This window comes from Simochromis diagramma, unplaced genomic scaffold (genome assembly GCF_900408965.1).
Source record: "Simochromis diagramma unplaced genomic scaffold, fSimDia1.1 OVJJ01000653.1, whole genome shotgun sequence".
Classification (NCBI taxonomy): Eukaryota; Metazoa; Chordata; class Actinopteri; order Cichliformes; family Cichlidae; genus Simochromis; species Simochromis diagramma.
Window position 1 is genome coordinate 39,868 of NW_024387544.1, and position 15,059 is coordinate 54,926.

Here is a 15,059-nt window from a genome sequence, read left to right on the forward strand (position 1 = left end):
TGCTTAGACAACTGCTCGTGACCTAAAGAAGAAAAAAAAAGGAAATAAATATGAAAAATTAAAGTGTAAATTTAACTAGGAAGGAATAAAATATAAAAAAAATTAAGGTTAAAAATGAAATAACTGTGCAACACAAATTAGAATGAAGGGTAAATTTAACTCGGAAAGAATAAGATAAAATATATAAATTAAAGTTGAAAATAAAATAACTGTACAATAAAATACACAATACACAGTATAGAACTATATAAGAATGTATGAAGAAATATAAATAAATATATATATATATATATATATATATATATATATATATATATATATATATATATATATATATATATATATATACACACACACAATAACAGCAGCTGTACAAGTATTAACTGGAAATGAAGAATATAATGTCCAGTGTTGTGCAATCCACATTATGTCTTGTGCAGTGCAAATATGCTTAAAGTGATTTAAGTGATAACAATGTCCAGAATGTCCAGTGTGTGTGTAACAACTATATGTGTGGGTCAGTACTTTGTGGTGGTGTGATTGAGAGACCGTATCGCCTGCGGGAAGAAGCTCCTCCTCAGTCTCTCTGTGTTGGTCTTCAGGGAGCGGAATCGCTTCCCTGACCTCAGCAGAGAGAACAGTCTGTTGTTGGGATGGCTGAGGTCCTTCACGATCTTCCTGGCCTTGGTCCTGCACCGCCTGCTGTAGATTGAGTGCAGGTCAGGGAGCTCGGAGCGGATGGTGCGCTCTTGCGACCCTGTTGACTATTTTGAATGAAACGCTTGATTGTTTGACGATCACGCTTCAGAAGCTTTGCAATTTTGAGACTGCTGCATCCCTCTGCAAGATATCTCACTATTTTTGACTTTTCTGAGCCTGTCAAGTCCTTCTTTTGACCCATTTTGCCAAAGGAAAGGACGTTGCCTAATAATTATGCACACCTGATATAGGGTGTTGATGTCATTAGACCACACCCCTTCTCATTACAGAGATGCACATCACCTAATATGCTTAATTGGTAGTAGGCTTTCGAGCCTATACAGCTTGGAGTAAGACAACATGCATGAAGACGATGATGTGGACAAAATACTCATTTGCCTAATAATTCTGCACTCCCTGTAGAGTCGTACGTAGTGAGGAGGTAAAAAAAGATAATCGACCTCTGTTGGGGTAGTGTTCAGATAGCTGCTCTGCTCTATGTTGGTACAGGGCATTGAAGATGATAACAGTGGTTGGAATATATTCTTAAACTTAGTTACAGCGCTTTCAGAAAGACATCTATTGTGATAAAGTCTGTTCCCCACTGCTGTGTAATTAATCTAAGTGTTAACAGGAAATGATCAGACAGCAGAGGGTTTTCAGGAAACACTGTTAAATGTGCAGTTTCTATTCCATATGTTAAAACAATATCTAGAGTGTGATTTTCAAGGCACTAGGATATATGTGGACAATGATTATGCCCCGGAGATACAAGGAAGAAAAAGAGAATATGTGGCAGCAAAGAAGGTGCTTAAGGAGAATAACATTCACTTCCAGTCGCCTTTCCTGGCCATATGTTAAAACAAGATCTAGAGTGTGATTGAAGTGGTAGGTGGGTTCTTTTCCCTCCTTTGCAAATTTCTGCAGCAAACCTCGGCACTGAACTGCCAGGTTCCCAGCCTCTTCCCTCCTCGGCTAAACTCTATGGCAAACATCGGCACCGGGTTGCCAGGTTCTCTCTTAACCCTTTAAAACCGGTCAGAGCGGGCACGCTCCGTTTTGCGCAACTACTTTTAAATCCTGGTAGAACCGCAACCACGTAAGCTAGCGCAATAATTTTTTTTGCATATGAAATCGGAGGAGTTGTACTTACATCTTATGCCATCAGCTTGTCCTAGGTCATAGTTTCCTTCCACATATGGCTTTGCAAAAACTGCATAAAAAGCGCTTGCAGCAACAAAAACATAATATTCCAGAAACACGCTTTGCCAATCAGCTGTTCATACCACTTCCTACATTAGAATAGATGGCCTGTATTTATATAGCGCTTTACTAGTCCCTAAGGACCCCAAAGCGCTTTACATATCCAGTCATCCACCCATTCACACACAGGTGATGGCAGCTACATTGTAGCCACAGCCACCCTGGGGCGCACTGACAGAGGCGAGGCTGCCGGACACTGGCGCCACCGGGCCCTCTGACCACCACCAGTAGGCAACGGGTGAAGTGTCTTGCCCGAGGACACAACGACCAAGACTGTCCAAGCCGGGGCTCGAACCGGCAACCTTCCGATTACAAGGCAAACTCCCAACTCTTGAGCCACGATCGCCCCATAGACGTCAGCGTGAACTATCGCATGTCCGCCATTACCTGGCCAAAACCGGAAGTGATGTCATTTTCGTGGAAATGTAATTTTTTACCATCAGGGCCTCATAATAACGGATTGGATTTATATAGCGCTTTTCAAGGCACCCAAAGCGCTTTACAATTCCACTATTCATTCACTCTAGCATTCACACACTGGTGGAGGCAGCTACGGTTGTAGCCACAGCTGCCCTGGGGCAGACTGACAGAAGTGAGGCTGCCATATCGCGCCATCGGCCCCTCTGGCCAACACCAGTAGGGTAAAGTGTCTTGCCCAAGGACACAACGACCAGGACAGAGAGCCCGGGGATTGAACCGGCGACCTTCCAGTTACAGATGCAATTCCCAACTCCCTGAGCCACGGTCGCCCCAGATGCCAGGTTCTCTCTTCATTCCTCATTTGCAAATGCAGCAGCATGCTTCCGGCCCCAAGATGCCAGTTTTGGCAGGAGCCTTTGCAAAGCAAAGGTAAACCTTCGTGGCACCGAGATGCCAGGTTCTGTCCTCTATCACTTCTTTTTAGACACCCAAACTGCGTCGTGTGCATAATTCTTCATGGTGTCCCTTCATTTCTCATGTGCTATCACTAGCACCATCAGGCATCCACCCTCGACACAATCATTCGAGACCCCTCTCTAAGTCGACTCATGGTTCTGACTACGTCTGAACAGCTTATCATCTCCCACGAAGACCAATGGACTCGCAATCTGCTCTCTGATGATTTTGGGGGTTATTATTATAGACATTATTTTCCTATAAACAGTCTTCCCAAGCTGCTGCTGTCACTTCTGTTAATTCAGAAATCAGCTCAGTCATAATTGCTACCCTATCCAAATTAATTAACCCGCTAAGCACCCTCCCTCTTCATCTTTCACTCAAAGACAAGCTCACAAGCTTTTCGAGCCGTCAAGCCCTACCTCAAATCTCAAATCCAGCATTCTTTTCTGTTAGCGTTTCAGCTGAAAGTCGAGCCACGTCACTACCCGATTGAGGGTTCCCCTCATTCATCCATTAAGATTTTTGTCTTTGTTTGCAACTTCCTTGGATCTCTTCTCCTGCCATTCCTCCTGAATTGTCCAAGTTCATCCACTCCACACCATGGAGAGATGTTCCCTCTCCGTGCAATCTCCGTGTGCTCGTCTTCATCCTCTTCTCCTTCTCTCTCCCCAACCGGTCGCGGCAGATTGCTCGTTTGGCTCTGGTCGAAGGCAGTCGCACTTTTCTCCTCTCCTCCTTCCCCTTATCTTCCCTGCTTAGCCTCTTGTGTCCTTGTCTTGTCTCGTGTGTATTACTTTTCCCTGGAACACTGTTCTAATCTAATCTAAGCAGATTCTTACTTTGGATGGCATTACCTTGGCCTCCAGTAACGCTGTGAGGAACCTTGGAGTCATTTTTGACCAGGACATGTCCTTCAACGCACATATTAAACAAATATGTAAGACTGCTTTCTTCCATTTATGCAACATCTCTAAAGTTAGAAATATCCTGTCTCAGAGTGACGCTGAAAAACTAGTTCATGCATTTATTACTTCCAGGCTGGACGACTGTAATTCATTATTATCAGGATGTCCAAAAAACTCACTGAAAAGCCTTCAGCTAATCCAAAATGCTGCAGCAAGAGTCCTGACAGGGACTAGAAAGAGAGAGCATATTTCTCCTGTTTTGGCTTCCCTTCATTGGCTTCCTGTTAAATCCAGAATTGAATTCAAAATCCTGCTCCTCACATACAAGGTCTTAAATAATCAGGCCCCATCTTATCTTAATGACTTTGTAGTACCATATCACCCTATTAGAGCACTTCACTCTCGCTCTGCAGGTCTACTTGTTGTTCCTAGAGTATTTAAAAGTAGAATGGGAGGGAGAGCCTTCAGCTTTCAGGCCCCTCTTCTGTGGAACCAGCTTCCAGTTTGGATTCGGGAGACAGACACTATCTCTACTTTTAAGATTAGGCTTCAAACTTTCCTTTTTGCTAAAGCATATAGTTAGGGCTGGACCAGGTGACCCTGAATCCTCCCTTAGCTATGCTGCAATAGATGTAGGCTGCCGGGGGATTCCCATGATGCATTGAGTTTTTCCTTTCCAGTCACCTTTCTCACTCAGTATGTATTAACAGACCTCTCTGCATTGAATCATATCTGTTATTAACCTCTGTCTCTCTTCCACAGCATGTCTTTATCCTGTCTTCCTTCTCTCACCCCAACCGGTCACAGCAGATGGCCCCGCCCCTCCCTGAGCCTGGTTCTGCCGGAGGTTTCTTCCTGTTAAAAGGGAGTTTTTCCTTCCCACTGTTGCCAAAGTACTTGCTCATAGGGGGTCATATGATTGTTGGGTTTTTCTCTGTATCTATGAAGCGCCTTGAGGCGACTTTTGTTGTGATTTGGCGCTATATAAATAAAATTGAATTGAATTGAATTGAATAGAAGAGTCATGGACAGTTAGAGATGGTCATCTCACCTCTGAGCTTTGGTCTGGCTCTCATGTTCCCCACACAGAGTGCTTTTAGAGGGAGGGACTCCCTCCTCTCTGTCCTCACACTGATCCATGCTGCTCAATTCACATCAGCTCACACACACTTTCTACCTGCAGAGGAAACACAAATCATTCATGTGCACATCAACTGAGAGCTGCAGAGGTCGTGTCTGATGTGTTGGACTAACATCCTTCTGAGAAGCAGCTTTCTTCGGTTCATTACAAAAAGTGTCACAGAGCCAAGTTCAGCCTCCAAATCCTCCATTAGTGTAGTCCTACAAAGCAGCAGGTCAAACATGGCTGCAGAGAACAGCTTTATGTCGGTAACGATGTCCAGGACCAAACTGACTGCTTACAGAGTTCATACTCTAACTAACTAATGTTAAAGGTCAGAGTAAAGAAATGACGTGATGCTGCTGGCAGCTACGTCACAGACTAGCAGCATTTAGTTATTCAGCACTATATTTAATCCTTATTATCTGCTCCTCTCACCTCTGTTTACCTCTGACAACAAGAACATTTAGCCAACAGATTATTGACTTTATTTATTTATTAACCGTGCTGACACCTGCTGGCAGAAAATATTACGCCCCTCCCGTGTTTTAAATGCACTTTAGAACAGCACACAGCAACACCAAATAAGAGAGGTATGGGGTCTTCACACACCCCCATTCTCTGTTTGCTATCGGGGCAGGGGGCTGGGAGGAGGAGTTGGCCATCTGGTTGAGGTCTGGGATGCTGGGCCTCCCTGCTACTGCAGGACCAGGGGCGGTCTGCGTGTCTCCACCCCAGGAAAAAGGGCAACATCTCCTGGGTCTAGAGGCAGATTGGGCCTCTGGGGGCGAAGGTACATGGACCTGGGGGTATAGAGTAAGTTTGGGGAGCGTGTGTACACTGTTCATTTCTGCTTGTCTCCACATTGGGCATTGTATATGTGTGCATGAGGGTGGGAATGCATGCTTGTATCTCTGTTTGCCTGTTTGTCTATGTCTGTGTATCAGGTCGGGTCTTAGACTCCACCTCTCTGGGAACATCTCAGGCACTCCCAGGTGTGGGGTCCTATCTCCCCCCACCACACTCCCTGCTGGTGGCTGATGCCCTCTTCCGTCGGTGCCTTGGTGGTTCTCAGCCTCCTGGGCTGCTGGCTTGACAGGGCCTGGCACCCGTGGCTCAGTTGGGCCCCTTCCCAGGGGTGGGGGTCCCTCCATCCTCCCTGCCATGGCTAGCTGCCGGCAGAGCCTGCGGGCACGTAACCGCAGCTCCCTGTGGCTTCTGCACCGTGGCTGCCGGGTGACCCCTAAGCTCTTGTCAGCTCTTTCTGGGAGGGTGGCGCAGCTGCCCCTCTGGTGGTCCTCCTTGGGCTCTCGTGCTCTGGATTTCTGGGGCCCTGGGGGGCCTATGGTTCCCCACACCCTCTAGTAGATAGCTTTACTGAGAAACCGTTTGAATACAAGCGCGCTCATCCACACAGGTGTGGGCACACAGACACAAACTATACCTTTCTTGGCTGCTACCTCAGAGCATATTGTGTGCTGTCAGTCTTGCGTGTTGCCCAATAACATTTAATATTTAGTATTACTTTAGTATATTTAGTTACTTATACTTATGAAGGTGTTTGCTGTGGTCTCCGTACTGAGTTGCTCTCTTTTTGCTTGTTTTCTTTTTTTTCTTTCAACAGGTGATCCAGCAGATTTTTATTTTTGCCTTTTCTCACTGTCCCTCTTCCCTTCTGTTTTCTTTCCCTCCCTTTTCTTCTTTCTCTTCCCCCTGTCATGTCTGTCCATTTTGTAATAACTTAAAACGAATAAACAAATAATAATAACAAAGATCAATCAAGTCGACCAATATGGCAAAGCCATAATGATCCACCTGGATTAAATAAATCTGTTGGGCATCTTTCTTGGCCTTCAGACAATAATTCTGATTGCTACAGTAAAAAAAACCAAAAAACCCCACCAATTATTCAACGGCTTTACTTCCTGATCCAGGATTCAAAGAGGATCAGCAGAGTTAACGTGCTGCAGAGTTGGACAGCTGCAGTCAGAGAAACAGATGCAGAGACAGAGGAACATTGTGTGACTGAAGAAGATTCAGCTTTCTTCTTCAAACTCTGTACAGACACAGGAGACAGCAGCATCATGTGGTGCTTTCATGTTCCTGTTAAACACAGTTACAGTTTTAACAGGATGGTTTACTGAAACTGTTTGAAAACACATCTTTGTTACCAGCTACCTGCTTGGTACTTTTTTCTGTACTGTGTGTTATTGAAAGTAAGATCTGAAGTTCTTTTATTTTGGGACTAAACAGGTTGGACAGGAAGTCAGAATCAGACCAAACAGACATAAACCTGAAGACCCAGAGAGCTGAAAGCAAAGCTGTGTCTGTACATCTGTCTGTTTAAGCACAGGAAGTAGTTTCTAGTTTCATCTATTTGTCAACTTCCTGTGTGTGTTCATGTGACTGTTAGTGACTGAGAGAGGTGTTAAAAACAGGAAGTGGGGTTGCTAAGCGGTTGCACAGACTGGGATGAGGACCTTTGACCTGAGCAGGAAGAACAGCCTGAGGTTTCTATGGTTTATAATCCGGAGAAACTCTGCCTGTGTAAAAATAACAGCATTATCTGCACACAGCTGGTTATTGATGTTCTGACAGACATTTGGTAAATCATGAATGTAAAAAGAAAAGAAAATTGGTCCCAGTATGGAACCTCAGGGTACTCCAACTTTACAATGAAGGCAAGGAGATTTAATACAGAGTCCATTTGAAAACATGCAAACTGAATCATAACAGAGTCTTTTTTTCCTTCAAACATTCAGGACAACAAACGTTGTCTGTAAAAAGCACCTGAAACTTCCAGAAACTGAAGAAAAACAACACTCAACTCAAAGCTTCAAGAAACTAAACTATGAACCCTGAGTCTGTTGCCATCTTTTATATACAGACTATAGATCATCTACAGTGGAAATAAGTATTTACACCTGCTTAGAGACATTTAATGTTAACCAACACACACACACACACAACCTTAAAAAGAGGAAGAGTTTTTAACACTCGGCCTCGTTGGTCCAGCGGTGAGTCCGTTACCGTGAGCTATGGATTCAGGATATACAGATTTGTGCTGTTTGTGCTGGAACTAAGCTGCACACAGCTGATGTTAGCCAGGAAAACATTACACACTGCTTCACTTACCTTCACATGGAGACGATCAGCATCTGTCACAAACACCAAGTTCAGGAAAGAGGAACTTTGAAGAGGAAGGAAACACCCAGAGAGGCGTCCACAGACCAACATCCCAGCTGTGGTGTGTGGTAACTTCTGAGGAAAGGCAAACTGTGATGATGCTCACTCTGCCCCCAATACACTCACAAAAATATACATCCTGCTCTACTATTGAGCAATTTATCAAGAAAGTGGATCTGACTAAAACAGCATTAGTGCTGCCTGTCTGCTCTCTACATGTACGTCTTCACCTTCCCCTAACTCGTTTGGCTCTCGGCGAAGGCAGTCACACCTTTTCTCCTCTCCTCCTTCCCCTTATCTTCCCTGCTTAGCCTCTTGTGTCCTTGTCTTGTCTCGTGTGTATTACTTTTCCCTGGAACACTCTCTCACAGTCTGTTTCTAAAACCTAAAAGAGAATTATGGATTTGATCAACTGGTCTCTCAATGCTATTGACACCCTCTTCTCAACGAGAAGTCTGGGCTCGGGAGAGCCCGAGTGCCCTGGAGGGACTTTCCCTGCCGGATACACAATGGACGGGTGGCAGAAATGGAGGGTCGTGTGCCTAGCTGGACTGTCGATCGAGGACGCTGAAGATATCTACCTATTCGGAACCATGATAACAGGGTTCTTGCTGATCGGAGCTGGCTTGGCCCTGGCTTATCGGAGAATTAAGAAAGCAGAACCAGCTGTTCAAACCCCCCCAAGGCTGTCCGCTGGGATTGAAACAATGGGACGAGGCGCGACTTCTCAGAATGCTGAGTGCAGCATGGTTAAGACCTTGGAGAAGCTTACGGCTGCCGTGAATACTCAGAATAACACCTCTGAGTTACATCAAGGAGAAGTCCGCTCAGGATAACACCTCTGAGCGAAAGTTGGATTACATCGTGGAACAGTTCACTGCAGTCATGAGTTCTCAGAATCGGCTCTCTGATCACAAGAATGACAAGACCACGGAGCGCAAGTTTGAGAGACCAGTGTCGGAGTGTTAAAGAACAGCTTTGAAATTCTCATGAGCTGCTCGCATAAAAGAAAAATCAACAACATAAACATCATAATGCGGATACCCCCTCGGCGCCAGCTGTGGGCTCAAGGCTGGAGCCGACCAAAAACTCCCTGATAACGACTGTGTGTTGACTGTTCTTCCCACTGTATGCAAGGCCACCTGGTTTTGCTGGTAGACTGTTTACTTAGCCTGATAGGGCGGAGGACACTGTCTCAGCTGAACTATGGATACGCACACACATATACTTACACTGATAAGCACTCACACATCCCCCCTCCCCTTCCAATGCCTCCGATGCTTGTCGCCTCCTGGGAACACGAGGTGGGTCTGGGCCCATGCTGGAGAGTCGGCGCAGTGGCAGGATGGCTGCTGTGTTGCCTGGGATTACTCCTTATCCCCTACCCAACCCTGTTGCTGGTCACGTGCCCTATAATGTTGTACAGTGGACATTTATGTGCTTTCTGTGCAGAGGAGTTTTTTTGTTTCCTGTTCTCATGCTGTCCTCCTATAGCCCAGCATGAATAGAGGTCTCTTTCTTTCCTCTTGTACTTTCCCTTTGTAGTGTACATTTCAGTGTTTTTTTCTGTAATGCAACCGTTCTCTGACTTGTATCCCCATGTGATGTCTGTGTTGTGTGTGTATGGTCGGGGGCGGGTTTATTCCACTGCAGGGCAACCTGCCACTGCATGTGGTGAATAAAATTTGAACTTGAACTTGAACAAATGGCCCCGCCCCTCCCTGATCCTGGTTCTGCCGGAGGTTTCTTCCTTTTAAAAGGGAGTTTTTCCTTCCCACTGTTACCAAAGTTCTTGCTCATAGGGGGTCATATGATTGTTGGGTTTTCCTCGAGATATCATTGCAGAGTCTCGAGGTGTCTGTCACTGTGACTCTTTGCTGTATAAAAAAGTCAAATCAATTCCGCTGACGTCTTCGACCTTCGTATCGCGCAGTTATTACTGCTCCTAGGGATGCCTTCTTTGGGGATCTGCCAGGCCCGGGAGCCGTCACCAGTCCCCTACAGAAACAACTGAAATAAAGATGGAAAAGAAGTTTAGCAGCAAGTTTAGCTGTGAAAACTAATATTTCTGTGATTCTCAAAACGTTTTGCCAAGGCTAGCTATAAAAAAAAAAAAATCCCCACCGCCCGTGTGGGCGGTCAATCCTTCAAGCTCGGGTCCTCTACCAGAGGCCTGGGAGCTTGAGGGTCCTGCGCAGTATCTTAGCTGTTCCTAGGACTGCGCTCTTCTGGACAGAGATCTCCGCTGTTGTTCCCGGGATCTTCTGGAGCCACTCGCCTAGCTTGGGAGTCACTGCACCTAGTGCTCTGATTACTACTGGGACCACCGTCACCTTCACCCTCCACATCTTCTTGAGCTCTTCTCTGAGCTTTGGTATTTCTCAAGCTTCTCGTGTTCCTTAGTTCCTTAGGCAATAGTTGGCTAACCTCCTTGATCTTGGCTGTTCAACTTGTAGCCAAGCATCTCACTGATCACTGCTGCTGTATTGTAGATCAGCTTGTTAGTGTCGGTAATCGTGGTTGTAGGTATTGTCCGTAGTGCTGCATTAACATCATCTAGCAGACCTTCTGAGGGTACTTCACGTAATCTTGGTAACCGGCTACGGGGGGTCCAGGTTTCAAGCTTGGCCATGATCCTATCTTTCAGGTCAGTTCCTCTCGCACTCAATGATCCTTCTCCTATCGCACTTGGGGCTTGGTACCCAATCTCGGGTGGGGGTGATGATATCTCCCCCTTGCCGTAGCATTTATGTTGTACCTCGTCAATCTCTAGCTGTGAGAGCAGTCCCTTCTTTCGAATGTTGGAACACTGAGCTGTCATTGTGGATGTTCGGTATCGAAGAATCCATAGGTCCCTCATCCTACTCATGTAACCCCTCCCGCCAGGGTTACTTTCGTAGTTGCATTCCAACAACACCCTGTTTTCGTCTCTTGCCCACTGATGCCCTCTTGTTCCAGTAGCCCACTTCTCGTCAGGGTGCCCTGGTTCCTCAACACCTGAAGCGGACCTTGTTCATCTGGGCGCCTTCGGTCATGTCTGCGGTAGGCTTGCTTAGCATAGGGGGTCTAGCCTTAGGACCCTTACTGGATACAGACACCCCAGGAATCGAACTTGCGGTCCTGTGCTCCAAAGGCGTGTAGTCTAACCACTATCTATGGTCATAATCTCTTAAATTTGGATGTTTTTTTTTTGCAGCAGTCAGTAAATGATTTTAGTGATCAATAAATGTGTTCACAGAGAGAGGAAGAGGAGTGGTGTTTGTGAGGAGGAGCAGCTCTCATGCTGTGCTTTGTGCCAGGACGTCCTGAAGGATCCAGTCTCTACCAGCTGTGGACACTGCTTCTGCAGACAGTGCATCTGCTCATACTGGGACCAGTCTGCTTCATCAGGAGACTTCTCCTGTCCCCAGTGTGGAGAAAGACCCAGAACCATAGCTGGACTGCAGACAGCCAGTCAGAGCAGCTGTGTAAAAAGTAAGACTGAACATCTGTCTGCTGATGGACTCATTTCTGAAAACTGGACTTCTTGTTGTGTTGTTCTGACCTTTAAGAGTTTTCTTTCTCTTTAGTCTCATTGTTTTTCTTTCTTTCAGCAGATGTTGGTCTGCAGGAGGTTTTAGATGAACATAAGATCAGTCTGAGGAGAAGATTTGAATGTGTGACTGAAGGAAGTGATGAAACAGGAAGTAGAACCCTCCTCAACAGGATCTACACTGAGCTCTACATCACAGATGGACAGAGTGAAGAGGTTCATACCCAACATGAGGTGAGGCAGCTGGAGACAGCTTCCAAGCTGGACGCCCTCCATGACACTCCAATCAGGTGCCAGGACATCTTTAAAACCTTACCTGACCAACAGAGACCCATCAGAGTGGTTCTGACCAACGGCGTGGCTGGTGTTGGAAAAACCTTCTCAGTGCAGAAGTTCACTCTGGACTGGGCAAAGGGCTTGGAGAACCAACATGTCAGCGTGGTGGTTCTGCTTTCATTCATGGAGCTGAACCTGATCAGAGATGAGCAGTACAGTCTTCTGGAGCTGCTCCATGTTTTCCATCCAACATTACAGAAGGTCACAGCAGAGAATCTCACTGTCTCTCAGCTTTTGTTCATCTTTGATGGCCTGGATGAAAGCAGACTTTCATTGGATTTCACCAACAGGAAGCTGCTGTCTGATGTCACACAGAAGTCATCAGTCAGCCAGCTGCTGACAAACCTCATCCAGGGGAATCTGCTTCCCTCGGCTCTCGTCTGGATAACTTCCCGTCCTGCAGCAGCCAATCAGATCCCTCCTACATGTGTTGACAGGCTAACAGAAGTACGAGGCTTCACTGACGCCCAGAAGGAGGAGTACTTCAGGAGGAGATTCAGTGATGAAGAGCTGTCCAGCAGAATCATCTCCCACATGAAGACATCCAGAAGCCTCAACATCATGTGTAGTATACCAGTCTTCTGCTGGATCACTGCTACAGTTCTGGAGCACACCTTGACTACAGAGCAGAGAGGAGAGCTTCCCAAGACCCTAACTGACATGTACTCACACTTCCTGCTGGTTCAGACAAAGAGGAAGAAGAAAAACTACTATGAGGGACATGAGACAAGTCCACATGAGCTGACGGAGGCTGACAGGGAAGTTCTTCTGAAGCTGGGAAAGCTGGCATTTGAACATCTGGAGAAAGGAAACATCATGTTCTACCAAGAGGACCTGGAGCAGTGTGGTCTGGATGTGACAGAGGCCTCGGTGTACTCAGGAGTTTGTACAGAGATCTTCAAAAGAGAGTGTGTGATCTTCCAGAAACCAGTCTACTGCTTTGTTCATCTGAGCATTCAGGAGTTTCTGGCTGCAGTCTACATGTTCCACTGTTTCACCAACACGGCGGCAAAGGTGGTAGTGGACTTCCTGAGGATAGACTACAATGAGTCATCTCTGAATGTTTTCCTGAAGAGAGTCATGAAAAAATCCCTCCAGAGTCAAAATGGCCACCTGGACCTATTTGTTCGCTTCCTTCATGGCCTCTGTCTGGAGTCCAACCAGAGAATCTTAGGTGGTCTGCTGGGTCAGACAGAGAACAGTCCAGAAGCCATCCAGAGTGCCATAAACAGCCTAAAGAAGATGAATAGTGATCAAAACTCTCCTGACAGAAGCATCAACATTTTCCACTGTCTGATGGAGATGAACGACCTCTCAGTACATGAAGACATCCAAGAGTTCCTGAAGTCAGAGAACAGATCAGACAAGGAACTCTCTGAGATCCACTGCTCAGCTCTGGCCTTCATGCTGCAGATGTCAGTGGAGGTACTGGATGAGTTGGACCTGCAGAAATACAACACATCAAAACGGGGACGACTGAGATTGATTCCAGCTGTGAGGAACTGCAGAAAGGCTCGGTGAGTCCAAATTGGTTCATTACCATCATCAGAATAGAGCAGTAGATTTTTTATTCAGAAATACACCAGGTTTTCTTTAGGTTTTTAAAAAGTCTGAAATTAAAATCAAAGAAAATGACAAATTTCAGATCATATTTCTAAGTTAAATCACCTGTCAGCATAATTTTGCATGTGAATACATAGCATAGCCATTAAGATGCATTTTATAAGCACTTTTTTTAACTGTTTGGTGTGACTTAATTTTGATTCTCCTTTAGTTATGAATTTTTAGGATGTAGTGATATGGAATAGCTCACTGCTAACTTCTTTAACATCCAAGGTGGGTAATTAATGAGTAGCAATGGATCAATGGACGGATATCAGATCTCAGCTTAACACCTGTATCTAAAAAAAAGTACCGTCAAACCATTACTTAATGATTATGAAATTTAATAACATCTATGAGGACATGGAGAGAAAATGTAAACACTGACTTGTGTTAGTGTTGTAGGAGGAAGATGAATGAATGAATGAATGCCTTTTTTACAGTTACAGCAGAGTCACTGAAACAGAGCAGTGTCTTAAACAGGAAAACACAAACTAGACAGATACCGGGAAAACCAACTGAGTCCAATATAACCATAATATACAAAATATTTATATCCTTACACATATGTAGGTGTATAAGCTGAAAAGTCTCTGAATGTGGGCCTTTACAATTCTTCAAATAATCACTGAGAGGAAATCTTGCAAGCAGATGCATTTCACATTTTGTAGTGGACAGAGATGTTCCTAGACTGTGAAAGTAGTTGAAGTGCTGATAGAGAGCACCAGACCATCTGCCACTGTTTCTCAACTTGAGGATATAAAATATATACAGGGATCAAAAATTACAGTACAAGCATGTTTGATGAATCAATAAAAACAGTCTGAATCAGCAGAGGTGGAGCAGAATCAATAAACTAATTAGCAAGGCTGGAAGCATCATTCGTCTGAATCTGGAGGCGTTTGAGTCAGTGAGGGTCAGAGGTCACTCTCAGAGTTCAACATGAAACAAACTTTAAAGTCAGAATCGCATGACTGAGTTGTCAGAGAAGAAAAAAAATATGTAAATGAAAAATGATGAAATTCACAAATGCAGACCCTCAAATATTATCCAATGACCTGTTAATTAGTTTTTTCCGTTTTTTCAGGAGATTCTCTGTAAACTGAGATGGCTGTGTGGGAAAATCGAGTAGATCTTATTAAATTCCGTTCTTTGTATTCTTGAACTAACCCTAAACAACAAATTTTATTCAACTGTGGTGCTCTGTGCTTCTTTTGGGTGCCCCTCTCTGGTGGTTCCGTTCGGTCCGGTGCTCCCTGGAGTCTCGCCACCCCTGTGGTCGCTGTGGTCCCGAAATGTCCTGCAAAGGAAACAAAACACCTTTCCCTACTACGCCTTACGAGTCTACTATGCGTATCAATTGTTCTTTTAATTATTCAAAGTTAGTTCAACCTATCATGTTCTGGGCTCTATCCTTTAAGTGACACTTTTGACATTCTTTAACACACTTAAAGAGCCGCTGTCACGTCCCTCCAGGTGTTTCCTGTTGCTCACTCTCTTCTCCTCTTATCTGATTATCAACATCCTGTACACAAAC

The 15,059-nt window shown here is 45.1% G+C and overlaps 1 protein-coding gene across 3 annotated transcripts in view; it reads left to right on the top strand.

Moving 5' to 3' along the window:
* The window catches only part of LOC120727419 (NACHT, LRR and PYD domains-containing protein 12-like), a 48,798-nt gene that overhangs the window by 6,901 nt on the left and 26,838 nt on the right, over positions 1-15,059 (top strand). Inside the window, exons 1-4 of one of the 3 annotated variants that reach the window (XM_040021650.1) lie at positions 6,345-6,359; positions 10,091-10,096; positions 11,249-11,526; positions 11,646-13,437. In XM_040021650.1, coding sequence (XP_039877584.1) covers positions 11,259-11,526; positions 11,646-13,437 — 2,060 coding nt within the window. In that variant the 5' untranslated portion in view covers positions 6,345-6,359; positions 10,091-10,096; positions 11,249-11,258. Of the gene's footprint in view, positions 1-6,344; positions 6,360-10,090; positions 10,097-11,248; positions 11,527-11,645; positions 13,438-15,059 lie in introns of those variants that run through there. The other 2 variants (XM_040021651.1, XM_040021652.1) reach the window with 2 other exon arrangements.